The 22,605-nt window shown below is 39.1% G+C and overlaps 1 protein-coding gene across 3 annotated transcripts in view; it reads left to right on the top strand.

Annotated features, from left to right (window-relative positions):
• Positions 1 to 345: 345 nt before the first annotated feature.
• Positions 346 to 22,605, top strand: part of LOC128693540 (OTU domain-containing protein 7A) — a 63,486-nt gene continuing 41,226 nt past the window's right edge. The window contains exons 1-6 of one of the 3 annotated variants that reach the window (XM_053783268.2): positions 346 to 478; positions 3,111 to 3,193; positions 6,013 to 7,338; positions 15,105 to 15,278; positions 16,017 to 16,184; positions 17,474 to 17,605. In XM_053783268.2, coding sequence (XP_053639243.1) covers positions 3,118 to 3,193; positions 6,013 to 7,338; positions 15,105 to 15,278; positions 16,017 to 16,184; positions 17,474 to 17,605 — 1,876 coding nt within the window. In that variant the 5' untranslated portion in view covers positions 346 to 478; positions 3,111 to 3,117. Of the gene's footprint in view, positions 602 to 3,110; positions 3,194 to 6,012; positions 7,339 to 15,104; positions 15,279 to 16,016; positions 16,185 to 17,473; positions 17,606 to 22,605 lie in introns of all 3 variants that reach the window. The other 2 variants (XM_053783270.2, XM_053783269.2) reach the window with 2 other exon arrangements.

Below are 22,605 nucleotides of genomic sequence, written 5' to 3'. Positions count from 1 at the left end.
CGTCCACAGCAGGACTCGAACCTGCAAACTCTGTATCAAGAGTCCACAGTAATTTACCTACGGACTCAGACCCCAGAATAATTTCGCCTGTTAGCGAATTGTTAAGGTTTTTTTTTTATGTATAAACAAATGTAGACATTTTATTATTGGAACTAACGCAATTTTCTTTTACTCAGATTCATTTCTTAATTCTTTTACTCTTTAAAATAAAACTTATCGGATAATGAGAACTAACAGTAGCTATAATTTCCCCGAATTATATTTTTAAAGTATTGTTCAATACACATCTAATGGGAAGACATATTTATTGAAGTGAAAGTAAGAGAAGAGATACATGAGTATAAAGCATAACATGGCTGACAGACGGGAGTCAGCTGATGGATGCGTCTCTACCGTCTACCACTCTCCTCCTGCTGCAAATAATGACATAGATCATCTTCCCTGGGTGCTCCGAGCCTTACCTTACTCATAAGTGAAGGTAGAGTGCCACTATGCCTCTTGTAATGCCCTGCCAGCCACTGTATGTGGGTCAAGGCTACCAGACTCGTCCCTCCAGGGTGATCATGACGGCTTAATTACCGTTATTTCATGGCTTTAGTAAGTAAGTAAGTTTATTCAGGTACAGGTACATATAAATACAGTTATATAAATCATCATACATAGCAGCATATGTGTAGATTACCTAAGATAATCTCCAAAAAAGTCAGTGACTTATTTCCATTGGGGTTCCTTAATTTATTTGCAATAATAGGGAAGTGCTAGACCCGTAGGGGGTTCATGCAGTGCCTCAGGGTGAGGGGTTAGAGGTTTGATCCAAGGATAAAAGGGGGATGTGGTTAACTCATATTCCCTGGATGAAGAGCCCTTCAGCTAGGATTTAGGTACAAAGATATGAAAATGTTCGTAGTTGTGATTATTATTGCATTTATTCAGCTCTGTATGACCCTTGTGGGTTTAGTGCTTAGTTTTCATTGTAATAATTATATTCGTTGGGGAGCGCTAAACCCACAGGGGTCAAACAATGCCTGAAGAAATGTGAAGCATTTACACTCAGTTCAAAGAACTGGAGCATAGCTCCAATTCCTTAGATCAAGAACCCCTCACCAGCATCAAGGAGCCTCCCTCAAGGGGAAATTAAACTGATAAATCTGCATAAGCCAGGCATCGTTAATCAGAGGAGAACGACGGGCGATATGATAACAGCATGCCGAATACTGGCTATTTTAGGATGAACAGGAACAGATTGCTCAGGAGACAGGAAATGGGTACGCAAGGGCACAACTGAAAGTTGGAAACATAGATGAGCCCCAGAGATGTAAGGAAATATTTCTTTGTCAATTGTGTGATCAAGAATTGGAACAATCTGGACATCACTGTGGTAGAGGCAGGATTAATAAGATTATTTAGGCACAGGTACACACAAGCATAGTTATTGTATATAGTGTAAATTACCCAGGATAACCAAAAAAAAAAAAGTCAGGCACTGACTTACTTTCATTTGGGTCCTTCAGATTTGTACATAGCTTTAAGAAGGGGTATGATAGGGCTTTCTAAGCCAGGGGAGCGCGAACGTGCTAGCAGTCAGCGAAAAGGTGGGGCCAGGAGCTGAGGCTCAACTCCTGCAGCCACATATGGGTGAGTACATATATACATACACTTGTCAGTGGAGGCACTTTGATATTGTGGGCTCTTGGTCCAAATATTGGACTTGCCCTCCCCTTCCTTGGATCATCTGTGATTACCTCCCATTGACCTACATTACATTGGACATATCATTGACAGGTTTTACAGCTATATTGTGATGTGAGCATTATAGAAATGAATTCAACTTGGCAATAACTATACATAACATTGTGTGCGAGGGGCTTGGACTTCCAGCAGGCATGTGTGAGCGTGTTTGATAGGAGTGAATGGAGACAAATGGTTTTTAATACTTGACGTGCTGTTGGAGTGTGAGCAAAGTAACATTTATGAAGGGGTTCAGGGAAACCGGCAGGCCGGACTTGAGTCCTGGAGATGGGAAGTACAGTGCCTGCACTCTGAAGGAGGGGTGTTAATGTTGCAGTTTAAAAACTGTAGTGTAAAGCACCCTTCTGGCAAGACAGTGATGGAGTGAATGATGGTGAAAGTTTTTCTTTTTCGGGCCACCCTGCCTTGGTGGGAATCGGCCAGTGTGATAATAAAATAAAATAAATGTTTAAGCATAAGTCAGTTTGACTTTTTTGGTTTATCCTAGATAATTTACATTATGTATGATAATTGTACTTATGTGTACCTGTGTCTCAATAAACTTATTTGGCCTGTTCAAATTCTAATTTTTATTTCTTTTTTGTGTTGTACAAAGATAATGTGGTTCGAAATGACACTTGCATTTGTGGTCACAGTGGTGCCTATGCTAACCTTCCTATGGTGTAGAAATATACCTAGTTGGACGAATCTTATTGTGGCTACCTGGTCCAGTGGCTAACGCGACGGTCTGGAGTTTTGAGACTCTGACTGCGGGTTCAAATCCCGCCCATGATATGATAATGTGGTTCACATGTAATAGTGTTAGACACAAAAGAAAGCCATTAGTATGCAAATGCATTTCAGGCAAATGGGCTTGACCTGGCAACTCATTAACTACTTGAACTTTGGATTTCATGAAGCAGTGGAAATATGATAATGTACATATTTAATTTATCTTCTATATGGCCTACAGAAAATATGAGCAGTTTTGGGGGCTAGTGTATAAATTTAAATTTGTTGTTTTCCTTATTTGATATAGACCGTATCATTTCTGTATTTTAAAGGAGTTAAGGGGGTTGGTATTTTGTTGGAGTGTGAGCGCAGTAACATTTATGAAGGGATTCAGGGAAACCAGTGAGCCGGACTTGAGTCCTGGAGGTGGGAAGTACATTGCCTCCACTCTGAAGGAGTGGAGATATGTTGCAATTATTGAACTCTGGCAAGACAGTGATGGAGTGAGTGATGATGAAAGTGTCTTTTTCTTCATCGATCACCCTGCCTCGGTGGGAAACAGCCAGTGTGTTAATAAAAAAAAAATGAATGTTTTTCTTTTGCTTAAGATTTATTACTCATGATAATTAAACTGGTTAACAATTTTTTAGGTTTGGGATGGAGGCGGAGAAAGTAACAGAGTTTATTTCCTACACACAAGCTGACCCAGTCCTCGCTCGACAAATCCTGCAGAGTAAGCTTTTTTGGTTTGTTCATTACTGGTCATATTACTTACAGCTATTACAGTCTGGTTTTTTTTTTTTGTTTTTTTTTGCATGCACAGAAACACACACAGACAGGCTAGAAAAGTTCCAAAGATGAGTTAGAAAATAGTTCCTGGAGCTAAAACAAAAAGAGTGTAAAAGATAGGTTGAGAGTATTTCACATTCCTTCATTGATTGTAGGAAAGAAAGTAAACATAATAGCCCTTTATAAGGTTTTAGAAGGATATGAAAGAATTGATCTATTAAGTGCAAAATTTAAACCTTTTAAGTTTTTCTATTCTGGCAGGATTGCTGATCATTTCTGTCTTATGGGATATATATGACAGGCAAATCTTACAAGCTTCTACTGACGTCCAGTATACACATACTTTTACTTTGTGCTATCCTGTAGCATTTCCTTTCCATCCTAGGAGGCCTGGTCTGAGACCAGACCATGGAAAAAATAATTCCCAGAACAACTAACAAAACAGATAACAAGCCTTCAGCAGAATGAATAAGAGGAAATGTTGTAAGGATATTTACCTAAAAAAAATTGTGAACAGAGTGGTATAATATTGGAATGGGTTACAAGTGGAGGAATTTTTACAGAATTATGCACTGTGATTAATATAGTATTCAAGATGGGAGGTCACAAACTTAGCTCTGCTCCTGTTACTACAAATAAGCAATAACATACCTCAGACCTGTCCTGGTACTAAGGGGAATGAACTTTAGGGAGAGAATATCTGAAAAGAATATGGTGATATTAGAAGGTAGATTGGCCAGAGGTGTTGATTATGACCTAAAAAACACTGAAGAGGATATGATAAGTGGACAGGGAAAGACTACTCAAATTGTATGAAATGGGAATGTGGGGACACACAAAAATTAGATACAAAGGAACTGCGAGGGGTGTTGAATGATTTCTTTCACCTAGGTTTCATTCCACTCAGCTGGGGCTACAGAACAAGTTATGGATTTTCAAAAAGACTCAATATCTACCACTTGTATCTGAATACTGGGGCTATAGAATGTGATATGAAATTTATAAAGGTTCAACATTTAGTACTGGTAGTTGAGTACATGTAAGTCAGCATGCACAATCCTACTTTAAAAACAGGAAATGACATCAGTACACAGTAAAAACATAGTGGTTTTGAATTATATATCTGCCACTATAATATCTCTTAAATTTATATATGTACAGTGGAACCTCAAAAATCAAACGTATCACATATCGAACGTTTCGAAAATAGGACCATTTTTTCGGACAAACTGTGTCCCTATTATCAAACGTGCCCCTATTTTCGGACCGCCGGGTACGGGACCTGTCTGCCAGCCCACTCTGTCCACGTCCCAGCGCAGGTGCCATGAGCAGTCTAGCTTTGTTTATGCTTGAGTGAACACTAACCTGCGCTCTCATTCACGCATTTTACGATTATTTCGTTGTGTTTAGTGTTTGTGGGACTGTGAAATAAGCTGCCATGGGCCCAAAGAAACTTGCTAGTGGTACCCCTGTGGTAAAGAAAGTGAGAAACACCATAGATATGAAGAAGGAAATAATACAGAAGTATGAGAGTGGTGTGAGACTAGTTGAGCTTGCCAGGATGTATGGGAAAAACAAGTCGACCATCGGTTCTATCCTGTCAAAGAAAGAACAAATCAAGGAAGCTGATGTTGCGGAAGATGTTAATATAGGGAGTGGATGAGGTGCCTTCTTCAAAGATTAAGGAGATTTGTGCCAAGTGGAATGATGTCCAAATGTTTGTGCAAAAGTACCACCCTGAGCAAGCCATCTTTGCAACAAGTTCAGTGACAGAACCATGTCCCATTTTAGGGAAATGTTAAAGAGGCGCCAGAAACAGAGGACTGTGGACAGTTATTTTGTGAGACAGGGGTCCAGTGACTCTCAAGCTGGTCCTAGTGGCATTAAAAGACAGAGAAGGGAAGTAACCCCAGAGAGGGCTTTACCTGAAGTCCTCATGGAGGGGGATTCTCCTTCCAAACACTAACCCCAACTCCCTCTCTCCTCCTCCCTATCTTCCAAATGCCATCACCAATCTTCAGTAAAGGTAAGTAAAAATGTTATTTTATATGTCTTACTATACATAATTAAAAACTAGAGTATTTGTTGTATGTAAAACTGTAATTAATCTTTATAAAATGTATTTTTTGTGTGAATTTTTTGGGGTTTCTGGAACGGATTAATTGTATTTCCATTATTTCTTATGGGAAATATTGCTTCGAATTTCAGACTTTTCGAATTTAGAACTAGCTCCTGGAACTGATTAAGTTCGATTTTTGAGGTTCCACTGTATATTATAATACTTGACGTGCTGTTGGAGTGTGAGCAAAGTAACATTAATGAAGGGATTCAGGGAAACCTGCAGGCCGGACTTGAGTCCTGGAGATGGGAAGTACAGTGCCTGCACTCTGAAGGAGGGGTGTTAATATTGCAGTTTAAAAACTGTAGTGTAAAGCACCCTTCTGGCAAGACAGTGATGGAGTGAATGATGGTGAAAGTTTTTCTTTTTCGGGCCACCCTTCCTTGGTGGGAATCGGCCAGTGTGTTAATAATAAAATAATAATATATTTAGGCAGTTTATTTTAATACACTATAGGAATTGGCCTTGCATTTCAGTTACATATTTTTTTTAGCATTACCTGACAGTCATATGTGAGATTCAGGTTACAGTGCATTACATTATAGATACTTACTACATGTTTTAGTTTTAATTTTATATTAATTCTGTACTATAATTTGTTTGATACTTTTTAGATACAACTATCAATATAAATGTATTTACAGGTGAGAACTGGGATGTCAAGGCCGCTGTGCGGCTATTTACGGTGCTAAGAGGGGCCAGTCCCTTTCATCACTCAGGGCCAGTGCGATCTTCACCACCAAATTTCGGTTCTTCACTCAAGCCTCCAGTAGCTCCTAAGCCTGTTTTTGATCTTAAACCCACTTCTGATACTAGACATTTACCTGATGGAAGATCACCCAGTGGCTCCAAATTGGCACCTCTCCCACCGCCAAGAGTGAGGAAGGTTGGAGCTCTGCCCAAGCTTTATCATGAAGGACAGTCTGGAACACCCATCTTATCCCATGTTTTGCCTCTAGTGGGTCCAGAAGTCCTTCCTGTAGCAGGCATTATAGTTGATCCTTATAATAAGAGCATTAGTACATCACGGGTCAGTAGTTTACCACCACTACAAAAATGCTGCAGCAGCATTAATCGTTCTCAGAACTCTTGTCAAGGTCTGGACTACTCATCTTGCACGACCCCAGTGGCAACTTCTTCAGTGCCTAGTATAAATAAATATCCGTCAAAACCTCAAAGTGGAAGTGCAAAGAATGCCCTTCTTATAGAAAAAGTTCGTGGTACATCAGCAAGCCTCCTGGAGAGCCAAAGGAACCCTGCATATGATGGCTCCACCAGGGGTGCCTCCATGTCACAAAACTCAACTATTTCTTCGCAAATAACTGTTAATAGTAGCTGTATAATAAGTGTCAATAATCCTAATAATAATACTAATAAAAATAATAATATATATTTAGATGATTTTTCACATTCTGTGAATGACTCAGGAACCCTTTCCACTGCAAGTCAGACAACGAACAGTGTTTACAATGCTTCATCCCATTCATCACCTTCCTCATACTCTATGCAGGCTGCTTCCAAAGACTTGTCACTGTACTCGTCATCAGCTGTGCCTTTTGCCACTGGTCCGTCAGGTGTGATTATCTCCTCAATCACTAATAGCATTGATACACATGCAAGAGACTCAAAGTTAGTACGAATTATAAATGTGGATGCTCCGAAAGACTACTTGTGTCCTCCTGGATTTAAGGATAAAAATGACCGAGAGAGTAACTGTGTCTGTGACTGCCGAGAATCTCGAGTGTTAGAAAGAAATACTAATCAGAAAGACCCTCCATTAACTGATAGTGTAGCTAGGAAAATTGTTGATGGAGAGAAGTATGCGGTTGATGAAGTGGATAGAGTACAACGGCCTGAGGTATCAATTCTTGCCAGTTCTGGATCAGGACCTTCGCTCTCTGCCCCATGTTCACCTGCTAAGCCATTACTGCGCAAAACAGAAGCAGTTGATTTGGAAGAATATGATTATTGTAAGTATTTTTTTATTTGTTAATACTTTTAGGCCTTATTAAACTTGATTTATTGGTTTTGCTTTTTGAATATATCCTTCATTAAAGTAGAAAGATAACTGTAAGTATGGCACACGTACAAGTACTGTATGTTACTAAATAAATTAACTGATTACTATCATATAGGTAGTAGGTTGGTAGACAGCAACCACCCAGGGAGGTACTACCGTCCTACCAAGTGAGTGTAAAATGAAGCCTGTGATTGTTTTACATGATGGTAGGATTGCTGATGTCTTTTGTCTGTCTCATAAATATGCAAGATTACAGGCATGTCTTGCTACTTCTACTTACACTTAGGTCACACTACACATACATGTACACATTTATTTATACACACTCATCTGAGTTTTCTTTGATTTTATCTTAATAGTTCTTGGTCTTATTAATTTTCCTTTTATATCCATGGGGAAGTGGAATAAGAATCTTTCCTCCGTAAGCCATGCGTGTTGTAAAAGTCAACTAAAATGCCGGGAACAATGGGCTAGTAACCCCTTTTCCTGTAAAGATTACTAAAAAGAATAAGAAGAAGAAAATTGTCAAAGTGGGAAGTCTGAATGTGCGTGGATGTTGTGCAGATGATAAGAAAGAGATGATTGTGGATGTTATGAATGAGAAAAAGCTGGATGTCCTGGCTTTAAGTGAAACAAAGCTGAAGGGGGTGGGAGAGTTTCAGTGGAGAGGAATAAATGGGATTAGGTCAGGGGTTTCAAATAGAGTTAGAGCTAAAGAAGGAGTAGCAATAATGTTGAAGGATAAGCTATGGCAGGAAAAGAGGGACTATAAATGTATTAATTCAAGGATTATGTGGAGCAAAATAAAGATTGGATGTGAAAAGTGGGTTATAATAAGCGTGTATGCACCTGGAGAAGAGAGAAGTGTAGAGGAGAGAGAGAGATTTTGGGAAATGTTGAGTGAATGCGTGGGGAGTTTTGAATCAAGTGTGAGAGTAATGGTGGTTGGGGATTTTAATGCTAAAGTGGGTAAAAATGTTATGGAGGGAGTAGTAGGTAAATTTGGGGTGCCAGGGGTAAATGTAAATGGGGAGCCTTTAATTGAGCTATGTGTAGAAAGAAATTTGGTAATAAGTAATACATATTTTATGAAAAAGAGGATAAATAAATATACAAGGTATGATGTAGCACGTAATGAAAGTAGTTTATTAGATTATGTATTGGTGGATAAAAGGTTGATGGGTAGGCTCCAGGATGTACATGTTTATAGAGGGGCAACTGATATATCGGATCATTATTTAGTTGTAGCTACAGTTAGAGTAAGAGGTAGATGGGAAAAGAGGAAGGTGGCAACAACAAGTAAGAGGGAGGTGAAAGTGTATAAACTAAGGGAGGAGGAAGTTCAGGTGAGATATAAGCGACTATTGGCAGAAAGGTGGGCTAGTGCAAAGATGAGTAGGGGGGGGGTTGAAGAGGGTTGGAATAGTTTTAAAAATGCAGTATTAGAATGTGGGGCAGAAGTTTGTGGTTATAGGAGGGTGGGGGCAGGAGGAAAGAGGAGTGATTGGTGGAATGATGAAGTAAAGGGTGTGATAAAAGAGAAAAAGGTAGCTTATGAGAGGTTTTTACAAAGCAGAAGTGTTATAAGAAGAGCAGAGTATATGGAGAGTAAAAGAAAGGTAAAGAGAGTGGTGAGAGAGTGCAAAAGGAGAGCAGATGATAGAGTGGGAGAGGCACTGTCAAGAAATTTTAATGAAAATAAGAAAAAATTTTGGAGCGAGTTAAACAAGTTAAGAAAGCCTAGGGAAAATATGGATTTGTCAGTTAAAAACAGAGTAGGGGAGTTAGTAGATGGGGAGATGGAGGTATTGGGTAGATGGCGAGAATATTTTGAGGAACTTTTAAATGTTAAGGAAGAAACAGAGGCAGTAATTTCATGCACTGGTCAGGGAGGTATACCATCTTTTAGGAGTGAAGAAGAGCAGAATGTAAGTGTGGGGGAGGTACGTGAGGCATTACGTAAAATGAAAGGGGGTAAAGCAGCTGGAACTGATGGGATCATGACAGAAATGTTAAAAGCAGGGGGGGATATAGTGTTGGAGTGGTTGGTACTTTTGTTTAATAAATGTATGAAAGAGGGGAAGGTACCTAGGGATTGGCAGAGAGCATGTATAGTCCCTTTATATAAAGGGAAAGGGGACAAAAGAGACTGTAAAAATTATAGAGGAATAAGCTTACTGAGTATACCAGGAAAAGTGTACGGTAGGGTTATAATTGAAAGAATTAGAGGTAAGACAGAATGTAGGATTGCGGATGAGCAAGGAGGTTTTAGAGTGGGTAGGGGATGTGTAGATCAGGTGTTTACATTGAAGCATATATGTGAACAGTATTTAGATAAAGATAGGGAGGTTTTTATTGCATTTATGGATTTAGAAAAGGCATATGATAGAGTGGATAGAGGAGCAATGTGGCAGATGTTGCAAGTATATGGAATAGGTGGTAAGTTATTAAATGCTGTAAAGAGTTTTTATGAGGATAGTGAGGCTCAGGTTAGGGTGTGTAGAAGAGAGGGAGACTACTTCCCGGTAAAAGTAGGTCTTAGACAGGGATGTGTAATGTCACCATGGTTGTTTAATATATTTATAGATGGGGTTGTAAAGGAAGTAAATGCTAGGGTGTTTGGGAGAGGGGTGGGATTAAATTATGGGGAATCAAATTCAAAATGGGAATTGACACAGTTACTTTTTGCTGATGATACTGTGCTTATGGGAGATTCTAAAGAAAAATTGCAAAGGTTAGTGGATGAGTTTGGGAATGTGTGTAAAGGTAGAAAGTTGAAAGTGAACATAGAAAAGAGTAAGGTGATGAGGGTGTCAAATGATTTAGATAAAGAAAAATTGGATATCAAATTGGGGAGGAGGAGTATGGAAGAAGTGAATGTTTTCAGATACTTGGGAGTTGACGTGTCGGCGGATGGATTTATGAAGGATGAGGTTAATCATAGAATTGATGAGGGAAAAAAGGTGAGTGGTGCGTTGAGGTATATGTGGAGTCAAAAAATGTTATCTATGGAGGCAAAGAAGGGAATGTATGAAAGTATAGTAGTACCAACACTCTTATATGGGTGTGAAGCTTGGGTGGTAAATGCAGCAGCGAGGAGACGGTTGGAGGCAGCGGAGATGTCCTGTCTAAGGGCAATGTGTGGTGTAAATATTATGCAAAAAATTCGGAGTGTGGAAATTAGGAGAAGGTGTGGAGTTAATAAAAGTATTAGTCAGAGGGCAGAAGAGGGGTTGTTGAGGTGGTTTGGTCATTTAGAGAGAATGGATCACAGTAGAATGACATGGAAAGCATATAAATCTATAGGGGAAGGAAGGCGGGGTAGGGGTCGTCCTCGAAAGGGTTGGAGAGAGGGGGTAAAGGAGGTTTTGTGGGTAAGGGGCTTGGATTTCCAGCAAGCGTGCGTGAGCGTGTTAGATAGGAGTGAATGGAGACGAATGGTACTTGGGACCTGACGATCTGTTGGAGTGTGAGCAGGGTAATATTTAGTGAAGGGATTCAGGGAAACCGGTTATTTTCATATAGTCGGACTGGGTGAGATGTTATCAACAAATTTTGTGAGAACAAATGGATTTGTCAGTTAAAAATAGGAGAGGAGAGTTATTAAATGGAGAGGTAGAGGTATTGGGAAGATGGAAGGAATATTTTGAGGAATTGTTAAATGTTGATGAAGATAGGGAAGCTGTGATTTCGTGTATAGGGCAAGGAGGAATAACATCTTGTAGGAGTGAGGAAGAGCCAGTTGTGAGTGTGGGGGAAGTTCGTGAGGCAGTAGGTAAAATGAAAGGGGGTAAGGCAGCCGGGATTGATGGGATAAAGATAGAAATGTTAAAAGCAGGTGGGGATATAGTTTTGGAGTGGTTGGTGCAATTATTTAATAAATGTATGGAAGAGGGTAAGGTACCTAGGGATTGGCAGAGAGCATGCATAGTTCCTTTGTATAAAGGCAAAGGGGATAAAAGAGAGTGCAAAAATTATAGGGGGATAAGTCTGTTGAGTGTACCTGGTAAAGTGTATGGTAGAGTTATAATTGAAAGAATTAAGAGTAAGACGGAGAATAGGATAGCAGATGAACAAGGAGGCTTTAGGAAAGGTAGGGGGTGTGTGGACCAGGTGTTTACAGTGAAACATATAAGTGAACAGTATTTAGATAAGGCTAAAGAGGTCTTTGTGGCATTCATGGATTTGGAAAAGGCGTATGACAGGGTGGATAGGGGGGCAATGTGGCAGATGTTGCAAGTGTATGGTGTAGGAGGTAGGTTACTGAAAGCAGTGAAGAGTTTTTACGAGGATAGTGAGGCTCAAGTTAGAGTATGTAGGAAAGAGGGAAATTTTTTCCCAGTAAAAGTAGGCCTTAGACAAGGATGTGTGATGTCACCGTGGTTGTTTAATATATTTATAGATGGGGTTGTAAGAGAAGTAAATGCGAGGGTCTTGGCAAGAGGCGTGGAGTTAAAAGATAAAGAATCACACACAAAGTGGGAGTTGTCACAGCTGCTCTTTGCCGATGACACTGTGCTCTTGGGAGATTCTGAAGAGAAGTTGCAGAGATTGGTGGATGAATTTGGTAGGGTGTGCAAAAGAAGAAAATTAAAGGTGAATACAGGAAAGAGTAAGGTTATGAGGATAACAAAAAGATTAGGTGATGAAAGATTGAATATCAGATTGGAGGGAGAGAGTATGGAGGAGGTGAACGTATTCAGATATTTGGGAGTGGACGTGTCAGCGGATGGGTCTATGAAAGATGAGGTGAATCATAGAATTGATGAGGGAAAAAGAGTGAGTGGTGCACTTAGGAGTCTGTGGAGACAAAGAACTTTGTCCTTGGAGGCAAAGAGGGGAATGTATGAGAGTATAGTTTTACCAACGCTCTTATATGGGTGTGAAGCGTGGGTGATGAATGTTGCAGCGAGGAGAAGGCTGGAGGCAGTGGAGATGTCATGTCTGAGGGCAATGTGTGGTGTGAATATAATGCAGAGAATTCGTAGTTTGGAAGTTAGGAGGAGGTGCGGGATTACCAAAACTGTTGTCCAGAGGGCTGAGGAAGGGTTGTTGAGGTATAGTCGGACTTGAGTCCTGGAAATGGGAAGTACAATGCCTGCACTTTAAAGGAGGGGTTTGGGATATTGGCAGTTTGGAGGGATATGTTGTGTATCTTTATATGTGTATGCTTCTAGACTGTTGTATTCTGAGCACCTCTGCAAAAACAGTGATAATGTGCGAGTGTGGTGAAAGTGTTGAATGATGATGAAAGTATTTTCTTTTTGGGGATTTTCTTTCTTTTTTGGGTCACCCTGCCTCGGTGGGAGACGGCCGACTTGTTGAAAAAAAAAAAAAAAAAAAAAAAAAAAAATATTTCTATACTAATTATTATAGATGTTGTGTCTTCATCCATACTGGATGTAAAGGTGTAGCAGACAATACCAGCAGGTGTGGGTACAGTGACACTACTGTATATGAAGAACAGGATTTCAGTAAAAGCATTTTTGCATATTGTCTTCAAACTTGTTCATCCATACTGTATATTTTACATATTTTCAATAGGATTCATAAAGTATATTAATGTATATTTCCCTTTAGCACAGAGTATGGTGTCTCCAGAAATGTGTCAGTCATTTGAAATTTAATTTTAAACATGTTACATAGATCTGCAATATAAATGTACAGAACTGTACTTGATATGGAATATATGGATTGTTTTGAAACTACTACTACTTGCTATCGGTGTATGTCTATCTCTTTGACGTAATTGCATAAATTATGTGTTTGTTCTCAGGCCAGATGATTCGAATCTCTTCCAACCCTCTCTACTTGCTCTTAAAAATTTTACTCTGACTATCAAGTTTAAAGCTGAATGGGAATCTTACTCACCTCTTCCTTACCTTGATGTTTATGTTCACCACTCTGTGGTGCTTTTCTTTTTCATTATACCACAAACCCATGCACAGTGGCATGTAACATTCTTTACTTTCCTTACTTTGCATAAGCTATTGCGAGAAGTGTTCCTGTTTCTCTCCTCCACATCCATTGTCCTTAGTTTCTCAACTCTGAAATATAAATTCTTCACAGTTCATTCTCATATTTGCTCTCCTATTCTCATAAACTCTGCCTAATCTTCATGTGCTCTCTCCTTAACCCACAGTGTATGTTTCTAATTTACAAAATTTAAGCAACACCCCTTTTTTTTTTTTTTTTTAACCTTTAAACTGTCCAAACATAGATCTATGTTCGCACACGTAGCGCTCCAAACGTTGATCTACATTCGATTTTATATTTTTTCTTATGTAAAAAAATGTAGATCTACGTTCGGAGCTCTACGCATGCAAACGTAGATCTACGTTTGGACTGTTTAAGGGTTGACCTATTGGCCATTTCCCACCAAGGCAGGGTGACACAAAAAGGAAGAAAAAACTTTCATCATTCAACACTTTCACCAGCATACATAATCACTGTCTTTGCAGAGGCACTCAGATGCAACAGTTTAGACATCCCTCCAAACTGCCAATATCCTAAACCCCTCCTTTAAAGGGCATGCATTGTATGTACTTTCCATTTCCAGGACTCAAGTCCAGCCAACCAGTGTCCCTGAATCCCTTCATAAATTATTACCCTGCTCACACTCCAACAGCTCGTCAGGTCCCAAAAACCATTTGTCTCCATTCACCCCTATCTAAATACACTCATGCACGATTGCTGGAAGTCCAAGCCCCTTGCCCACAAAACCTCCTTTACCCCCTCCCTCCAATCTTTTCAGGGATGACCCCTACTCCACCTTCCTTCCCCAACAGATTTATGCGCTCTCCAAGTCATTCTACTTTGTTCCATTCTCTCTAAATGACCAGGCCACTTCAGCCCTCTTGACTAATACTTTTAGTAACTCCACACCTCCTCCTAATTTCCACACTACGAATTCTCTGCATAATAGTTACACCACACATTGCCTCCAGCTGCCTCCTTGCAGCAGCATTTACAACCCATGCTTCACATCCATATAAGAGTGTTAGCACCACTATACTCTTAATACTATGGACAAAACTTCAGGTTCACAAATAACCCTCATTTAGGAGATTAAATTTTAGACTATGTTTTGGTCTGTCCTGGATCAGTATCAAGTCAGTTGTTATTTGATGATGGTCCAGAATAAACTGAAATGTCTCCTGTAGTTTCTTTTAACAAGTGTGCTTATTTGTGAATTGTTCCAACCAGGGTAATGAGACTTTTATTCTTTGATAATTTACGTGCTTTTTCTATTTCCTGTTCCTCTTGCTATCTTCTATACATTGGTGAAAAAGGCCAGTTCCTTTCTGATAAAATTAAGAGCACAAATGAAGTATTTGTCTTGTTAAAATTAGCTACCATGTTAGAGACCATAGTCATTCCATGAACTGGTCCTCTTATACACACCAGATGCCTAATATTAATTATATCCTTAGCTTTGCATATTAACTGCTTGCCTTTCCCAGTGCAGTGTTGAATGCGTGAAGCTTTGGAGCTCACATGACTTGACCTTGGCCATCTAACCTCTTTCACTTGTCATGAATTCTAGCTTTTTTCCTTTTTCTATCATGACTGGATAGTGGTCCAGAATGCATTAAACAACTTCTAGCTTCATCAGTTTGTGGGTTAATTGTGAACAAAAAATGATTCATGAGTACACATTCTTGTAGACATATTTTAATCTCAGTAAAGTAATATAATAGTCTTGCTTCTTTTCAGATAAAAAATTGAGTCGGGGAATATCAAAAGCTACTGATAATGTCAATATAGTATCGAAGGCTAGGTCTGAGTTTGCCCAAGAGATATGGGAAGCCATAGACTCCAGCCGCACACCATTTTTCATAGAAACTCCTATTTTCACTTTTACATTACCAGATCTTAGCATATATTCAGGTAAGTTTTTATATTTGCTTCTGAATAGTTGTCAGTTTCTAAACAATTTTTCTATTCTGCGTTTTGTCTTTATATTTAATGAAGTTACGTTCAACATTATTGCATTCAGCTTCAACAATAACAACTCAGTTTACATAAATAAGCAGTACTGTATAACTTTGATATACCTTTGATGAGTTCTGAGAGTTTTTCTACTCTCAGTGCCCAGCCATAAACCAGGCTCATCTGGTGCTTACCTGGTCAAGCAGGCTGTTGCTGTTGGTGGTCTGCTGACTCACATATCCATCACAGTATAACTGTAGCAAATATAGTACCGTAGTAATACTTAACCATACTGAAACTGAATTTCCATCAAGTATTTAATGGTTAAAGAATGAGCAGCTTGCCTGTTAAAACTGCTACTGCATAAAAAATAAGGTTTGATTGTGAAAAAGTAAAAGTATGTTTATTTTTACATCGCTTCAGTTCTGCCTCAGATTATCATGTTCAGTATGTATAATATGTATTTTGATCCCAAAAATGCAGCATTTAAGATTTTGAGAAAGTTGATTAATAATCTTTGTATTTCACCCATCAGTGATTATGTCTGCACACTTCTTGGAAGACAGCGCTTGAATGATTAATAGTGAATGTATTTTATTTTTTATTTTTGGGGGTTACCCATCCTTGGTGGGAGATGGTCGGTGTGTCAGAAAAATTGCTGCTAAACATTTAATAATAATTCATTATGTTTTTCAGATGAATTTCGATTATTTTTGGAGAGAGATCTGATAGAGACATCAACACTGGTGTCCTTGGAGGGGGCTGGTCGCCTAAATTGGTGGGCACTAGTTGGAGCTTCCCAACGATTGTGGCCTTTGGCAACCACTGGTGATGGCAATTGTCTCCTGCATGCTGCTTCCCTAGGTAAAATCATCGTTACCATCATTAATTATCTTCCACAATCTTCCCTTACCTCTTTCATGTGATGGAGAGGCACCTGGCAGGGAAGAATGAGAACATATCATAGGAAAAGTGGGTAAAATGCATTTACTGGGCACCTAACATTTCATACTAAGTAGCATCACGGTAAATCAGTATACCACATTGTTACACCACCCACAGCAGTATATCAGCTGCTTCAGTGATTAAGCACAACATCCTGCATGTGAATTGTCATATAGTAATTATTATCTAGTATAATAATTATATGAGATATTGTTGAATTTATAAATTAATAGCTTCTATAAATTTATTAAATACTGTTATTGATTTTTTATAAAAGTCAGAAGAAGAAATTTGGTAGGTTTTTCTGACCAATTTGGCCATGGTGATTTCATGGGCCTATGGGGCATGGGGTAGACCCCACAGACAAGAAACATGTTATACGGAGGACATGGTGTGTGTGGCCCTCCTCTTTCAACAAGACTCATTACTATGAGAATATTCTCTGTATATTGAGTATAAGATACACTCAGTTCATCCATGGACACCTGCTTATGGTAGCACCTGCTCCTCTCTGTGAGACTTGGGGCAAGCTGCTGACTGTGTAAGACATTTTAACTTTTTTTTTCCCTAAGCCTTGGTCTTTTTTATAATTACTAAGGCACTGTACCTGCAGAAACATCAGGAAAATTTTAGGGGGTGTTTTGACGTTAATGATTTAATGAATATTTGATTTATGAGTTTTTCTTGTGTGCTTGTTGATTGGAATGTTTTTTGTCTTAGTTTTAAATTTTGTCTTTGTTTTAGTTTTGGCTTGTGAGTATTAGTGTGTTTAACATTTTTTATTGGCAAAAGCACTGAATTTCCCTTGTAGGCCAAAATTCTTTGTAAATTCAACTATTTTTTTTCATCCTTTAAATATCATGGTAGAGCAGAATTGTTCCAGAAGTTAAAGATATTGTGCTGAGGGATGATACTTTTACAATTTTGATCAAATTTTCACATTTGTAGGGGTGTTAGTAATGAGTAGAAACATGTGGTTTTTGGGATTTGATGTGCTGTTTGAGTGTGAGCAAGGTAACATTTATAAAAGAGTTCAGAGGAACTGGTTATCTGACCTTAAGTCCTGGGGAGATTCAGTACAATGCCTTTACTCTGAAAGATGGATAGATATGTTGGAGTTTTGGAGGTCATTTGTATTGTGATGTCTGTGTGTGTATGGCAAGATGGCTCCTATTGGTTAATAATCCTTAACCTTTATTAATTAACAGGGATGTGGGGATTTCACGACCGCTTGCTTACCCTCCGCAAAGCCCTACATGAATTCTTAACCCGAAGTCAGTTTAGCCGTCCATTGTGGCGACGGTGGCGATGGCAAGTGGCACAGCAGAATAGGGAGACGGGTGAGGACAAAGTTAATAACGCATTCCTTGGATTGATGATGTCATCAATAATAAAGATATTGTTAATTAATCTGCATCACCTACTCAAGCACTACAGCAGAAATAATGTAAAGGGATTGTAAAGAGAATGCCATTTCTCCTTTGAGCTTACTTGACCACAAATGATATTTTCATAATACACATCCTTATTGCTAAATGACTTAGTAACTAGTGATGTGCTTTGAATATTAATTCTTCTCTTTATTTTAGGCTTGCATTTCATAGGTAGTAGGTTGGTAGACAGCAACCACCCAGGGAGGTACAACCGTCCTGCCAAGTGAGTGTAAAACGAAAGCCTGTGATTGTTTTACATGATGGTAGGATTGCTGATGTCTTTTGTCTGTCTCATAAATATGCAAGATTACAGGTATGTCTTGCTACTTCTACTTACACTTAGGTCACACTACACATACATGTACACATTTATTTATACACACTCATCTGAGTTTTCTTTGATTTTATCTTAATAGTTCTTGGTCTTATTACTTTTCCTTTCATACCCATGGGGAAGTGGAATAAGAATCTTTCCTCCGTAAGCCATACGTGTTGTAAAAGTAGACTAAAAATGCAGGGAACAATGGGCTAGTAACCCCTTTTCCTGTAAAGATTACTAAAAAGAATAAGAAGAAGAAAATTGTCAAAGTGGGAAGTCTGAATGTGCGTGGATGTTGTGCAGATGATAAGAAAGAGATGATTGTGGATGTTATGAATGAGAAGAAGCTGGATGTCCTGGCTTTAAGTGAAACAAAGCTGAAGGGGGTGGGAGAGTTTCAGTGGAGAGGAATAAATGGGATTAGGTCAGGGGTTTCAAATAGAGTTAGAGCTAAAGAAGGAGTAGCAATAATGTTGAAGGTTAAGCTATGGCAGGAAAAGAGGGACTATAAATGTATTAATTCAAGGATTATGTGGAGTAAAATAAAGATTGGATGTGAAAAGTGGGTTATAATAAGCATGTATGCACCTGGAGAAGAGAGAAGTGTAGAGGAGAGAGAGAGATTTTGGGAAATGTTGAGTGAATGCATGGGGAGTTTTGAATCAAGTGTGAGAGTAATGGTGGTTGGTGATTTCAATGCTAAAGTGGGTAAAAATGTTATGGAGGGAGTAGTAGGTAAATTTGGGGTGTCAGGGGTAAATGTAAATGGGGAGCCTTTAATCGAGCTATGTGTAGAAAGAGATTTGGTAATAAGTAATACATATTTTATGAAAAAGAGGATAAATAAATATACAAGGTATGATGTAGCACGTAATGAAAGTAGTTTATTAGATTATGTATTGGTGGATAAAAGGTTGATGGGTAGGCTCCAGGATGTACATGTTTATAGAGGGGCAACTGATATATCGGATCATTATTTAGTTGTAGCTACAGTTAGAGTAAGAGGTAGATGGGAAAAGAGGAAGGTGGCAACAACAAGTAAGAGGGAGGTGAAAGTGTATAAACTAAGGGAGGAGGAAGTTCGGGTGAGATATAAGCGAATATTGGCAGAAAGGTGGGCTAGTGCAAAGATGAGTAGTGGGGGGGTTGAAGAGGGTTGGAATAGTTTTAAAAATGCAGTATTAGAATGTGGGGCAGAAGTTTGTGGTTATAGGAGGGTGGGGGCAGAAGGAAAGAGGAGTGATTGATGGAATGATGAAGTAAAGGGTGTGATAAAAGAGAAAAAGGTAGCTTATGAGAGGTTTTTACAAAGCAGAAGTGTTATAAGAAGAGCAGAGTATATGGAGAGTAAAAGAAAGGTAAAGAGAGTGGTGAGAGAGTGCAAAAGGAGAGCAGATGATAGAGTGGGAGAGGCACTGTCAAGAAATTTTAATGAAAATAAGAAAAAAATTTGGAGTGAGTTAAACAAGTTAAGAAAGCCTAGGGAAAGTATGGATTTGTCAGTTAAAAACAGAGTAGGGGAGTTAGTAGATGGGGAGATGGAGGTATTAGGTAGATGGCGAGAATATTTTGAGGAACTTTTAAATGTTAAGGAAGAAACAGAGGCAGTAATTTCATGCACTGGTCAGGGAGGTATACCATCTTTTAGGAGTGAAGAAGAGCAGAATGTAAGTGTGGGGGAGGTACGTGAGGCATTACGTAAAATGAAAGGGGGTAAAGCAGCTGGAACTGATGGGATCATGACAGAAATGTTAAAAGCAGTGGGGGATATAGTGTTGGAGTGGTTGGTACTTTTGTTTAATAAATGTATGAAAGGGGAAGGTACCTAGGGATTGGCAGAGAGCATGTATAGTCCCTTTATATAAAGGGAAAGGGGACAAAAGAGATTGTAAAAATTATAGAGGAATAAGTTTACTGAGTATACCAGGAAAAGTGTATGGTAGGGTTATAATTGAAAGAATTAGAGGTAAGACAGAATGTAGGATTGCGGATGAGCAAGGAGGTTTCAGAGTGGGTAGGGGATGTGTAGGTCAAGTGTTTACATTGAAGCATATATGTGAACAGTATTTAGATAAAGGTAGGGAAGTTTTTATTGCATTTATGGATTTAGAAAAGGCATATGATAGAGTGGATAGAGGAGCAATGTGGCAGATGTTGCAAGTATATGGAATAGGTGGTAAGTTATTAAATGCTATAAAGAGTTTTTATGAGGATAGTGAGGCTCAGGTTAGGGTGTGTAGAAGAGAGGGAGACTACTTCCCGGTAAAAGTAGGTCTTAGACAGGGATATGTAATGTCACCATGGTTGTTTAAATATATTTATAGATGGGGTTGTAAAGGAAGTAAATGCTAAGGGTGTTCGGGAGAGGGGTGGGATTAAATTTTGGGGAATCAAATTCAAAATGGGAATTGACAGTTACTTTTTGCTGATGATACTGTGCTTGTGGGAGATTCTGAAGAAAAATTGCAAAGGTTAGTGGATGAGTTTGGGAATGTGTGTAAAGGTAGAAAGTTGAAAGTAAACATAGAAAAGAGTAAGGTGATGAGGGTGTCAAATGATTTAGATAAAGAAAAATTGGATATCAAATTGGGGAGGAGGAGTATGGAAGAAGTGAATGTTTTCAGATACTTGGGAGTTGACGTGTCGGCGGATGGATTTATGAAGGATGAGGTTAATCATAGAATTGATGAGGGAATAAAGGTGAGTGGTGCGTTGAGGTATATGTGGAGTCAAAAAACGTTATCTATGGAGGCAAAGAAGGGAATGTATTAAAGTATAGTAGTACCAACACTCTTATAGGGGTGTGAAGCTTGGGTTGTAAATGCAGCAGCGAGGAGACGGAGGCAGTGGAGATGTCCTGTTTAAGGGCAATGTGTGGTGTAAATATTATGCAGAAAATTCGGAGTGTAGAAATTAGGAAAAGGTGTGAAGTTAATAAAAGTATTAGTCAGAGGGCAGAAGAGGGGTTGTTGAGGTGGTTTGGTCATTTAGAGAGAATGGATCAAGGTAGAATGACATGGAAAGCATATAAATCTTAAGGGGAAGGAAGGCGGGGTAGGGGTCGTCCTCGAAAGGGTGTGACCCATAAAAGAAAATCTCACTCACCACCATCACACTCACTGTAGCTGCCACTGTTAGATGATTATCCAATGTTGACTCCCACATCACATTCTTCCCACCCCACTTTTAGAGTGCACATGCTATACTTAGAAACCTTCATAATTAAACTCTAGCCAATAAGTTCCTGTTAGTCCCTCTTTGCTTACATTTCAACAATTATACTGAAGTTCATTGATCAAGTTTTTTTTTTTTTACTGTATGCAGTGTATCATTATACTTACGAGAAGTTCAGGCTGCAAAACTAAAGCATGTCGTAATTTGTATAGTTAAAGAGTAATGGCCTGAAGCTGCTGAAAGTTTCTTGCTGCTTCCCTCTCCTTCCTTGGATCAGATTTGATTAGCCTTCACCTTTCCCATTTCTCAGGCAGTTTTTAATTCGTCTACAGAATGTTGACAAAATGAGTTAAATTTTCGTATGCTTTGACCTTTGCAGTGAAAAAAAAAATGTTCTCAAACTTAAGAGGATGGCTTTTTAGTGTGACTTATGGCACCAGGTTTATGAAACAATACACAAATAACTCGTACATAGGAAAATGAAACTTGTATTGACATTTCAGCCCGACTTGGACCATTAACTAGTCAGTGGTCCAAGTGATTAATTAATGGTCCAAGTCAGACTGAAGTGTCCTCATAAATTTCATTCTTGTATCATTTTTGTATTGTTCCAGTCACAGTATTGTGTCTTTTTCTTCTTTATTTCTGAGACAAGTTTTTTCAATTTGGATCATATCTCATAAGTAAAGGTTCTTCTATCTTCTTTAGTACTGTATATCAAAACTTGCCGACTGTTGCCAAAATTTTACTTCTAGCTTTATAGGTCAATGAGTTCTCACTGAGCTTCTGGCCCAGCTGTTAAATTCAAGGCAGTAACACAGCTGTATGTTATCAGCATGCACTCTGCAGGAAATCTGTTAAATTCCTCAACGACTTACCTCTGAGTGAGTGGTGCACTTAGGAGTCTGTGGAGACAAAGAACTTTGTCCTTGGAGGCAAAGAGGGGAATGTATGAGAGTATAGTTTTACCAATGCTCTTATATGGGTGTGAAGCATGGGTGATGAATGTTGCAGCGAGGAGAAGGCTGGAGGCAGTGGAGATGTCATGTCTGAGGGCAATGTGTGGTGTGAATATAATGCAGAGAATTCGTAGTTTGGAAGTTAGGAGGAGGTGCGGGATTACCAAAACTGTTGTCCAGAGGGCTGAGGAAGGGTTGTTGAGGTGGTTCGGACATGTAGAGAGAATGGAGCGAAACAGAATGACTTCAAGAGTGTATCAGTCTGTAGTGGAAGGAAGGTGGGGTAGAGGTCGGCCTAGGAAAGGTTGGAGAGAGGGGGTAAAGGAGGTTTTGTGTGTGAGGGGCTTGGACTTCCAGCAGGCATGCATGAGCGTGTTTGATAGGAGTGAATGGAGACAAATGGTTTTTAATACTTGACGTGCTGTTGGAGTGTGAGCAAAGTAACATTTATGAAG

This window comes from Cherax quadricarinatus, chromosome 57, assembly GCF_038502225.1.
Source record: "Cherax quadricarinatus isolate ZL_2023a chromosome 57, ASM3850222v1, whole genome shotgun sequence".
Classification (NCBI taxonomy): Eukaryota; Metazoa; Arthropoda; class Malacostraca; order Decapoda; family Parastacidae; genus Cherax; species Cherax quadricarinatus.
The sequence above is the reverse complement of the archived record's forward strand: the minus strand, read 5'-3'. Positions and strand labels throughout refer to the sequence as shown.